Source organism: Oncorhynchus tshawytscha, linkage group LG24 (assembly GCF_018296145.1).
Source record: "Oncorhynchus tshawytscha isolate Ot180627B linkage group LG24, Otsh_v2.0, whole genome shotgun sequence".
Lineage (NCBI taxonomy): Eukaryota > Metazoa > Chordata > Actinopteri > Salmoniformes > Salmonidae > Oncorhynchus > Oncorhynchus tshawytscha.
The window spans coordinates 18,773,660-18,784,706 of record NC_056452.1 but is presented as its reverse complement, the minus strand read 5'-3'; the positions used below and the strand labels follow the sequence as shown (position 1 = coordinate 18,784,706).

The 11,047-nt window shown below is 43.5% G+C and overlaps 2 protein-coding genes across 2 annotated transcripts; both read right to left on the bottom strand.

The window, feature by feature from the left end:
- Positions 1-1,197: 1,197 nt before the first annotated feature.
- LOC112223286 (growth/differentiation factor 2-like) lies at positions 1,198-4,608 on the bottom strand. Its single transcript, XM_024386300.2, has 2 exons — positions 3,951-4,608; positions 1,198-2,463 (listed from the first exon to the last, which is right to left on the bottom strand). The coding sequence occupies exons 1-2, from the start codon at positions 4,297-4,299 to the stop codon at positions 1,562-1,564; spliced, it is 1,251 nt and encodes a 416-aa protein (XP_024242068.1). The 5' UTR covers positions 4,300-4,608; the 3' UTR covers positions 1,198-1,561.
- An 821-nt stretch (positions 4,609-5,429) lies between these two features.
- On the bottom strand, positions 5,430-10,509 carry LOC112223503 (growth/differentiation factor 10). The gene is made up of 3 exons (XM_024386554.2): positions 9,949-10,509; positions 8,287-9,182; positions 5,430-6,893 (listed from the first exon to the last, which is right to left on the bottom strand). Exons 1-3 carry the CDS (start codon positions 10,205-10,207, stop codon positions 6,702-6,704), a joined length of 1,347 nt encoding a protein of 448 aa, XP_024242322.1. The 5' UTR covers positions 10,208-10,509; the 3' UTR covers positions 5,430-6,701.
- Positions 10,510-11,047: the final 538 nt, after the last annotated feature.

Sequence of the window (11,047 nt, the reverse complement as noted above, 5' to 3'; positions counted from 1 at the left end):
TCGTCCATCAGACTGCCAGATGGTGAAGCGTGATTTACCACTCCATAGAAGGCGTTTCCACTGCTCTAGAGTCCAATGACGATGATCTTTACACCACTCCAGCCAATGCTTGGCATTGTGCATGGTGATCTTGTGTGTGGCTGCTCGGCCATTGAAACCCGTTTCATGAAGCTCCCGACGAACAGTTCTTATGCTGCTTCCAGAGGCCGTTTGGAACTCGGTAGTGAATGTTGCAACCGAGGACAGAGGATTTATACACGCTACACACTTCAGCACACAGCAGTCCCGTTCTGTGAGCTTGTGTGGCCTACCACCTCGCGGCTGAGCCGTTGTTGCTCCTAGATGTTTCGACTTCACTATAACAGCAGGGCAGACCGGGGCAGCTCTAGCATCCTATGACAGTGCCACGTTGAAAGTCACTGAGCTCTTCAGTAAGGCCATTCTACTGCCAATGTTTGTCTATGGAGATCGCATGGCTGTGTGCTCGATTTTATACACCTGTCAGCAATGGATGTGGCTGAAATAGCCGAACCTGCTCATTTGTAGGGGTTTCCACATTTTGTATATATAGTGTATATTAAGACTGGGCTATATTTGTTTTTACTGTGAAGCGGTGATGTAAGTGTCTACATCTAGGCTTCCTCATCCTCTGACAAACATTTGCTTCATTGGGACGGGAACCATCACCTCTGATTAGAATACATTGATGTGTATTGACTATTGTGCATTGACTAATGTTCACAACGGAAGTATGTCGGGATCAACGCGTACTTAATATTTAGATATGTGTGCAATATTTTAGTTGAATAATTACAAAAACAGTCAAAAGAAAATGTAAGGCATGAATGAAGGAGTAAGATATATACATAAAAAAATGGTTTATTGTCCACCATTAGAGGGCACTCTGTACACATCATTCAAAGAAGAAATTCATCCCCAAAAGTTGAACTTTAGAAATTCAAAATTAATATTAATTTATACAGTAGAACATATTTAGAGCAGTTTCTGCCTCTAATATGAAACTAATGAGAACACTACATCTTTAATTCAAATGAATAATTTAGAAGTCATAATCGTCATTTTTATTGAACCTTTATTTAACTAGGCAAGTCAGTTAAGAACACATTCTTATTTACAATGACGGCCTATCCCGGCCAAACCCGGACGATGCTGGGACAATTGTGCACGCCCTGTGGGACTCCCCATCACGGCCGGATGTGATACAGCCTGGATTCGAACCAGGTACTGTAGTGACGCCTCTTGCGTACACTACAGAAATGCCGTTACAAAAAATACTTTCAAAATCTACTCTTTTCGATTATGATAATTTTGTTATAGATATCAAACAATTGATAACATCATAATAGATCCAATTTATCATCTCTTTTGTTTTCTAAAACCATTACAATAATGATACATAGTTAATAAATACTGAATTTCAGGTTTTATTTATATATTTTCTGAGCGTATACTAAATAAAATAAGTCAAAAGCATCTTACAACAGGAATGTACAGATTTACAGTAAAGGGTAAAGGGAACCACCGGGGATGTTACCTCTTACTACCTACATCCACACTCTGCCACCTTCATCTCCTCATACATCTGTCGCAAGGTGATGACACCATTCTCCTGGTACATGACCGGGATTGGGGCCAGTTTTGTGGGAACGCAACATGCCATGTTGGCTTTTTTGGGGTTCTTGAGATTGACCAGGGTTTGGATGAGGGCGTGTTTAGAAGGGGTCATGTCTTCAGTCAGGGGGTAGTAACACACCCCTCTACACTCAAAGGCGTCATACTCAGGGGGCGCTACGATCCACTGGTCCCAGCCGATATCTTTGAATTTGACGCGCATGGAGGTCCGTCGGCAGTAGCTGGTGTCCCCCTGCCTCTTCCGCCTGGGGTGTAGGTCCACGGGGATCTCATTGAAGTCGGGCCCTTGCCAGTCGCTCCCTGAGAAGACCGTCTCTTCTTCATGGACTATCTCCTCCTTCAGCTCCTTCTTGGCCTCTCTCTTCCTGCTCCCCAGGTCATCAGAGAAGACAATCAAAGAAGCTGACTGGTTATCCCCCGCAGCCACGCTCACGTCAAAACCTCCGCCTTTGAAAGGCCCACAGTCCCACCTGTCGACCACCACCTCAAATGCACTGGCCCCACGGCCTGATTTGACCCAACTCTGGATGGCGGTGGTCACATCGAAAGCTTCCCAAGAGTGATGGGCCCCAACGACCTCTTTCCCATTCACAAAGTGGGCTGTGACATTGTTTCCTTTATACTCCACTTCATAGACCTTTATGGAAGCCCCGATCTGATTGGAGGAGGTTGAGGGTGAGGGCGCCCTATTATCCAGCAGGGTGAATAGCCTGAGTTCCGCCATGGTGACCTCTTCGTGATTTGGGACAGTTACATTGAACAGCAGTCTGTGTTTTGACTTTGTTCCATTTTTTGCAGAGTGACTAACATCTGCGAAAGTAGGCAACAGGCATACGCAGTTTCATATTTGATGTCACATATTTGAATCAATAGCCATAGAGGCACACAGGCTTGCTTAATAAGCATACAGTACTAACATAATGCCTTCAGAAGTATTCAGACCTCTTTACTTTTTCCACATTTTGTTGTGTTACAGCCTGACTTGTGTATTGTTTAAATTGAGATGTATGTCACTGATCTATACACAATAGCCCATAATGTCAAAGTGGATTTTTGTTTGATGAAAAAATAATAATAATGATAAGCTGAAATGTCTTCAGTCAATAAGTATTCAACCCCTTTGTTATGGTAGTCACTACAAATATACAAGCATCCATCCTAATTCAGTTGCCAGAGAGGAAGGAAACTGCTCAGGACTTTCACCATGAGCCAATGATGATTTTAAAACAGTTACACAGTTTAATGGTTGTGATACTGTATGACAAAACTGAGGATGGATCAACAACATTGTAGTTACTCCACAAAACTAATCTAAATGACAGAGTGAAAAGAAGGAAGCCTGTACAGAACAAAATATTACAAAACATGCATCATGTTTGCAACAAGGCATGTAAGTAATACTGTAAAGAATGTGGCCGAGAAATAAATGTTTTGTCCTGAATACAAAGTGTTATGTTTAGGACATATCCAACACAAAGCATTACTGAGTACCACTCTTCATATTTTCAAGCATGGTGGTGGCTGCATCATGTTATGGGTATGCTTGTCATCAGCAAGGACTAGGGGAGTTTTTGGGGATAAAAAGATACGGAACACAGCTAAGCACAGGCAAAGCCCTAGAGGAAAACCTGGTTCAGTCTTCTTTCCAACAGACACCGGGAGACAAATGTATCTTTCAGCTGGACAATAACCTAAAACACAAGGCCAAATCTACTCTGGAGTTGCTTACCAAGACGACATTGAATTTTCCTGAGGGGCTTAGTTACAGTTTTGACTTAAATCAGCTTGAAAATCTATGGCAAGACTTGAAAATGGCTTTCTGACAATGATCAACAACCAACTTGACAGAGATTGAAGAATTTAAAAAAGAATAATGGGCAAATACTGTACAATCCAGGTGTGCAAAGCTCTTAGAGACTTACTCAAAAAGACTCACAGCTGTAATCGCTGCCAAAGGTGTTTCTAACATGTATTGTCTCAGGGGGGTGAATACTTATCTAATCAAGATATATTAGTGTTGTAGTTTTCCTAAATATTTCATCAATGTTAGAATTGTTCTTCCACATTAACATAACAGAGTACTTTGTGTAAATCGTTGACCAAAAATTACAATTAAATCCATTTTAATCCCACTTTGTAACACAACAAATTGTCCAAAAAGTCAAGGGGTGTGAATATTTCTGAATACTTTCTGAAGCCACTGTATGTATGTAAATGTTGTGATAACTGATTTAAAAAAAACCCTGTGGCATAAGTCTTGCCCCCAATATTCCTGTTTGACTTGCCTATGTACATACCTTGAACGGTGAAGCTGCGAATGACATCAGAACGAGGCATCGCGGACTTGTCAGAGGCGTACTTGTTGTACAGTTCAATCATGAACGGCGGTGGGTATATCTTGCTGTGCTCTTGTGGCACATCTGATAAGTTGAGTTCTCTCAGAAACCCTTCCTTCATGTTTTCCAGAAAGCTATGTAACCTGCTGTCCATTTCCTCCTTTTCAACAAAGTCCTGCTTGGAAGTCTCAGTGAAGCCCTCAGGATCTTCACTTTGGAGGACATCGTTCAGTGACTTGCATCTACAGGACCCCGTGGACACCAGCAAACTCAGACACATCTGGAAGAAGAAACGCCTTGAGCATTGCATCTTCAGAGCAAATCCTTCCCAATCAACACACTTTACCTTCCTAGTTCCCACTATGTATTTAACATGGACTTTGGGTGACGATCTGTTGAAATTGAGCTTCTTCTATGCTACAGCTGGGATCCGCTCCCATGTTCTAGAGTAAACAGTAGCCTCGTTTCAACCAAAATAGTAGCACAGCCATTCTTATCTCGACCATTGATACTGTATCTTCATTTGGGCCTTGTTATCATTAGGGCGCTTGCCGTTAATGAATATTCTGTAAACATTTGACAGACACACTGCGATAATGAGCGAGGCGCTGGAAATTGTGAGACTACTGACAAACACTTTGCTAAATTTTTCCCACTTGCTTCCCACTAACGGGTCATAGTTTGAGGCCGACGGAAATCACCATAAGTTAGGAGAGGCAAAAAAATAAATAGTGAGAACTTTCCCATATTGATACAGGACATGTTTTCTTCAGAGTCTTTCAGATACATAAGCAATAAAGATGTCAAACTAACACATTTGCTTAGAAATGTTAGTTATAGGTTAAATTGGCAGCACTCGATATTCCAAGGGGAATTATTTGTGTAGAACACCTTCTTCATCACCAGTAAACACTGTGGCTAGGATCCAGTGACATCCGAGGCCAATGTGTCTGAGGACATTGGCCTGAGTCCTGGCACTTTCCAACAGTGTGTTTTTCTCTCTCACACATTCAGGCAGACCCCCCACTCTGTGGGATATCTTTATGAGTAAAGGCCAGTTAAATATCCTCTGACATGCATTTTCCGTAGAGAAGAATGCACCAGATAAACAAGTGATTTGGTGATTAAGGTACTTTCTTTATTTGAGTCTGAAATGAGTAACCCATTCCTATTCCCTAAACATTCCTGTAATTCTAATATTAGCTGCTTGGCTAATACTGTAAATATGTAGGATGCTTTTTTTTCTCCACTGATTGTTGTTTTGACCAATCACATCAGAGTTTTTCACAGCCAATCTTTTTCAGTGCTGATCTGATTGGTCAAAAGACCAACTAGTGAAAAAAATATCAGAATTGGGCAGCCTGTGTAAACGCAGCCTATGAGGACTCAGGACAACGTCATCATAAAATGATTACAACCCCAACCAATCTCCCAGGGTTCTCATTATTCATGTACTCCACTTTATGGAGCATTCAGTTTATTTCCATTTAAGTTTTGAGTCAATCTAGGCCATATTTGGGCAATTAAAGCACACATGATCAAAACCGGACAAAGCCTAAACAAAGGATAAATGCACAATTCACAATGTTGGAATACAAATTACATAGCACAATATTCTCAAGACTTTTGTGGTAGTTTGACGTTAATCAACTACAGTATGATGCTGAAAATTTTGAATGTAATAACTTTGCACTAGTGGTCTACAAGTAATTAAGCTCTCACAATCTTTCCGTCAATAAGATCAAAACAATCAATATCAGGTCTACCTCTTCAAATATTTGAAAACTATTTTCTATTTCAAAACAGCAGGTGGCAGGAATGTGCTGTCTATCTCCATTTTCTTCGCTGAATATGATGACAATGGATTCCTGATTCAAATTTATGCAAACATGACATGTCAGAAAACAACATGGGATTATTTATTATAACAGTACATTCTCTCATGTATTAACCATTTATGTTGACAGATTAATTTAAACTGCACAAATAGTGAACACTACAGGCAAAACATAGTTTAAGATCCAAGCAATTATTTACAGAAATAAGTCTTATTTAGTTGTATTAGTTACATTATTATTTACAGAGGTTCAGCTTTTGAGTCTTGTACCGTATGAAGACATCACATCTAAAGCTCACCTGAGTCCAATAGTCTAAGTGCAGCAGTGGAGGCTGGTGGGAGGAGCTATAGGAGTAGGGGCTCATTGCAATGGCTGAAACTGAGTAAATGGAACTGAGTCGTACATGTCGTTTCCATGTGTTTGATAGCATTCCATCTATTCCATTCAAGCCATTGCAAGGAGCCCGTCCTCCTGTAGTTACTCCCACCAGCCCCCACCGAAGTCCAGTACATGGCAATAGGGTCCATCATTTGAGTTACTTTGGAATCCGTGTATACATCAGGAGCTCTGGATGGCTGAAGACTTGGAACTGACAGTGATACAGGCCCAAATTCAACTACAGTTGAGCTGCTGAATGACAAGGAAATGTCTGTGTGAATCACACTGATCTGATGGTCAGACACGGCGTTCTCTGCATCTCGCCACCCTTATCTATAATCCAGATCTCCCTCCATGGTGGGTTTATCCATCGCAGCCTCATCTAAAGATGTCTGTCTTTTTTACTGTACTGACTGAATGTCTCTTCTGCTCCACTCTGTCTGATTCATTGTACTCTGGCTCATGCATTATGCATTGAGGCTCCTTCCGGGTGGTTCTACTGGCAGGCGCAGGTCTCCACAGACATGTTGGGGTAAACCTTCAACACCATGTTCCGGCTGGGGTCCAGGAAGAGAACACTCAGAGAGCTCATCCTGTCCGGAACACAGCAGGGCTCCGGAATGCCGGGAACGATTCCCACCGCCCTCACAATGCTTTGGATGGTGGCGTGGTTCGAGGGCCGAGCAACCTGGGAGCCAGAGAGGGAAAGAAGCTGGAGTTAAGAGGGATTCCCTTTCACAAGGGAGTATGATGATGACATCACGTTTGTTAGGCATGTACACTATATATACAAAAGATGTAGACACTCCTTCAAATGAGTGGATTGGTTATTTCAGCCACAACCGTTGCTGACAGGTGTATAAAATCTAGCACACCGCCATGCAATCTCCATAGACAAACATTGGCAGTAGAATGGCCTTACTGAAGAGCTCAGTGACTTTCAACATAGCACTGTCATAGCATGCCACCTTTCCAACAAGTCAGTTCCTCACATTTCTGCCCTGCTAGAGCTGCCCCAGTCAACTGTAAGTGCTGTTATTGTGAAGTGGAAATGTCTAAGAGCAACAACAGCTCAGCCGCGAAGTGGTAGGCCACACAAGCTCACAAAACGGGACCGCCGAGTGCTGAAGCACGTAAATATCATCTGTTCTCAGTTGCAACACTCACTATCGAGTTCCAAACTGCCTCTGGAAGCAACGTCAGCATAAAAACTGTTCGTTGGGAGCTTCATGAAATGGGTCCCATGGCCGAGCAGCCACAAACAAGCCTAAGATCACAATGCACAATGCCAATTCCCAGCTGGATTGGTGTAAAGCTCGCCTCCATTGGACTCTGGAGCAGTGGAAATGCCATCTCTGGAGTGATGAATCACGCTTCACCATCTGGCAGTTTGACGGACGAATCTGGGTTTGGCGGATGCCAGGAGAACACTACTTGCCCCAATGCATAGTGCCAACTGTAAAGTTTGGTGGAGGAGGAATAATGGACTTGGGCTAATTTCATGGTTCAGGCTAGGCCCCTGAGTTCCAGTGAAGGGAAAACTTTGTGGCACAGTTTAGGGAAGACCCTTTCCTGTTTCAGCATGACAATGGTCTGGTGCACAAATCGAGGTCCATACAGAAATGGTTTGTCGAGATCGGTGTGGAAGAAGTTGACTGGCCTGCACAGAGCCCTGATCTCAACCCCATTGAACATCTTTGGGATGAATTGGAACGCAGACTGCGAGCCAGGCCTAATCGCCCAACATCAGTGCCCGACCTCACTAACGCTCTTGTGGCTGAATGGATGCAAGTCCCTGCAGCAATGTTCCAACATCTAGTGGAAAGCCTTCCCAGAAGAGTAGAGGCTGTTATAGCACCAAAGGGGGGACCAACTCCATATTATTGCCCATGATTTTGGAATGAGATGTTCGATGAGCAGGTGTCTACATACTTTTGGTCATGTAGTATATTTTATCCAGCATGCCCTTCGTCATCTGATCAATTAAAGGAATTCCAAACATCTTTTCAAAACAATTCAATATTTTATTTACTAAATAAATACTACATGACACACTGAAGTAAAACACTACGCTAACTTACCTTAGGAATAGGAAATCCGCAGGTGCCTGCACAGTAGTAGGCATCAAAGGCTTTCGGGGCTAGCACCCACTCGCTCCAGCCGATGTCTGCAAAATCCACTCTCAGGTAGCGTCGGGCGCAGACCCTGGGCTCACTCCACTGTCTCCTGCGAGCCTTCTTCATGGTCCTCTCATCAAAGCTCAGCACCTGGGGCTTATTCAACCCCTCACTGCTCTCCTGGCCATGCTTTTGCCCATCTTTCATTGAGGGCTTGATCTTGGGAACCAAATAAGTGCTCTCCCATAGCTCATGGCTCTTCAGGGTGTTGAACTGGACCTCAGGCAGGTCATTGTCCAGTATTTGATCCAGGGGGGACAATGCTTCTCTTTTCAGCCTAGAGGCTGGAGGAGATTCGTTGGATGACCGGGTGGGCTCCTCGCCCGAAGGGAAAGGCCCGTACCTCTGCAGGGTCATGGCCACACTGTTGGGCTCAGATATGGCCATGTCGTTGGCATACGCCAGGACGTACGGTAGGATGGCTGGAGAAAGGTGCTCCTGGTTCCTCTGGGGCCTCATCCCGAAGTCAAACTCAGCGGTAATGAGGAAGACTCCCAGGATCCGGGCCTCTTTGACTACAGCGGAGACATCACTTGTCTGCCAGGACCCTCTCCTGGAAGGGGGCAGGGTGACGTTGCCCAACAGGGAGGCAAAGGCAGAGTTTGGGGACGTTCCTCGGAAGAGGAGCTGGGACGGAGGATGCCACTGAAGGCGACAGGAAGCGCTTCGGGAGCGCCGGCAGATCCAGGGTCGGTGGCGGGGACGCTGGTCCAGGAAGTGGAATGTGGCGGACAGGATGTCCTCCGACTCCTGGATGGACGACAGGTTGAAATAGAACCACACACTGTTCTTGGAGACTCCTGCAAAAGACAAGACAAGACAATGGAAAGACGTGGTGACAGCATTTTCAATTCTAAACTTTATTTTTCAATGTAACTTACTTTCAACTGTTTTCTCTGCTAACTATAATGTCATAAAAACAATGAATGATTAGCTCTGGGTGAAATAGCATCACATACAGCAGGTTATAGTGCATGCTACCACATGGCATGATAACGATCTGATTGCAATATACAACATTTGGATTACAATAAACAATCATCTTAATTTCATCCCTTGACTCCCACTGCTGTTTGAAAGATAAACATTGCCTCTGAAAAGGTCTCAGACATGTGGAAATGCTTAGGAGCGCACGAGAAGAATTTTCCATGTGCTTCTATTGGCGTCATAATCGGCTTTGGTCTAATATGTCGTGGATACTAACAGTAGCCTATACTCTCACATTGAGCTTGTATCAAGTAGTGACAGGGCATGGGGGGGTGCTTATATTAAACACATTCAGTAGCTGAACTTTATTTATGATTTACGTTTTGCTCTTGCAAAATTATATTTATGTCACTGTACGGTTCCAACTGATATAGGCTACTGTAGCTGCTGTATCCTACCTACAGCAGCCCGCCACTTCATATTAGGTTATGTGACATTACAGTGTCATGCAGTAACATATGCACATATAATAATAATGCATTTTATGTAGCAGACGGCTTTCGGGACACTCAATGACATCTTACGTTAAAAAGGCCTACATAGAATATACTGCCGTACAAAGGGCAGGAGAACACTCACCTGGAATAGCCTTAAAACTTCTGACGGTATTTTCGTCTCGATGGCGTTGTGGTTCCTTACTGTACTTTTCATAGACTTTAAACATATTGATGGAGACCATGTCCCGCCGTGCGCTTTCGCGCGAGGAGGTGCCATCGGTAGTTTCGTGGATATCACTGTCCTGCTGCGTAATTTCGAATGGCTCGTCTGATAAAACTTCCCCGATACCGGAATGAAAAAATAACATCAAATGCACCAGATGTAATAATATCTTCGTCATATTTTCGATGCAAAACGAATTATTCCATCAAGGACCGTCTTTCTTTAGTGTTTGAATGTGCCAAAATGTGAGAAAAATCCTCCCCAGCTCTCGGCAGTGCAATTCCAGGACGCGCTTGATTAGTTGTTTTTCTTTTTAGTCATATGTAGATTGGAGGTCAACATTTAAATCGGTAAGTCGTATGGCAAACTTCACAGCATATTGCTCCACACTGTTTTCTTACTGACAGAGAGACCAGGGGGTAGACTACTGCTTTAGCAGTGACAGATGGTGACGCTTTGCAGCGCCCAGCCAACGAGAGAGTCAAGTCCGCAGATCTCCCACATTGTAGAATAACTGTATGTGCTGGCTGCTGTTAAAATGTACAGTACTTTAGATATTGCAACTATGAAAACAGGAATTATATTATATTATTATTAAAGGTTTTCATACATCATTTAAAAAAAGCATTTACACTCTAAACCTAACTAATTAAATTAATTTTGACTGTTTGAACTATAATGTCTATTCCGTTCCATTCTGGATAATCATAGGCATGATGATCACACAATGACTGGGGCACAGGGCACTCCCTTGTAGTGAAGAGTTGCATGAAGAATTGATGTTTTGGTGGCATGCCGATATGTAAAGACATATCTCCCTTCCTGGTCTCTCCAGCCAACCATGTGATGTTAAGACCTTTTGTGAGGTGCTCTTGTTTTTCTTCCATTTCATTCTTTTGTGGCCCCTCGGTCGGAGGGCCCTGCTGGAGCCTCCTGCGTTTCTGGGGTCTTGATGTCTAGTTAACAGCAGCACAATGCGGACCCTGTGAGAGAGGTGGTGACAGCCTGGCTACTGGGG

Coding starts and splice junctions, on each gene's coding strand:
- LOC112223286 (XM_024386300.2), bottom strand. CDS start 4,299: ATGCAATGCTCAAGGCGTTTCTTCTTCCAGATGTGTCTGAGTTTGCTG. Junction 2,464..3,950: donor TCGCAGCTTCACCGTTCAAG/GTATGTACATAG, acceptor CTACTTTCGCAG/ATGTTAGTCACTCTGCAAAA.
- LOC112223503 (XM_024386554.2), bottom strand. CDS start 10,207: ATGACGAAGATATTATTACATCTGGTGCATTTGATGTTATTTTTTCAT. Junction 9,183..9,948: donor AAGTTTTAAGGCTATTCCAG/GTGAGTGTTCTC, acceptor TGTCTTTTGCAG/GAGTCTCCAAGAACAGTGTG. Junction 6,894..8,286: donor GCGGATTTCCTATTCCTAAG/GTAAGTTAGCGT, acceptor TCTGGCTCCCAG/GTTGCTCGGCCCTCGAACCA.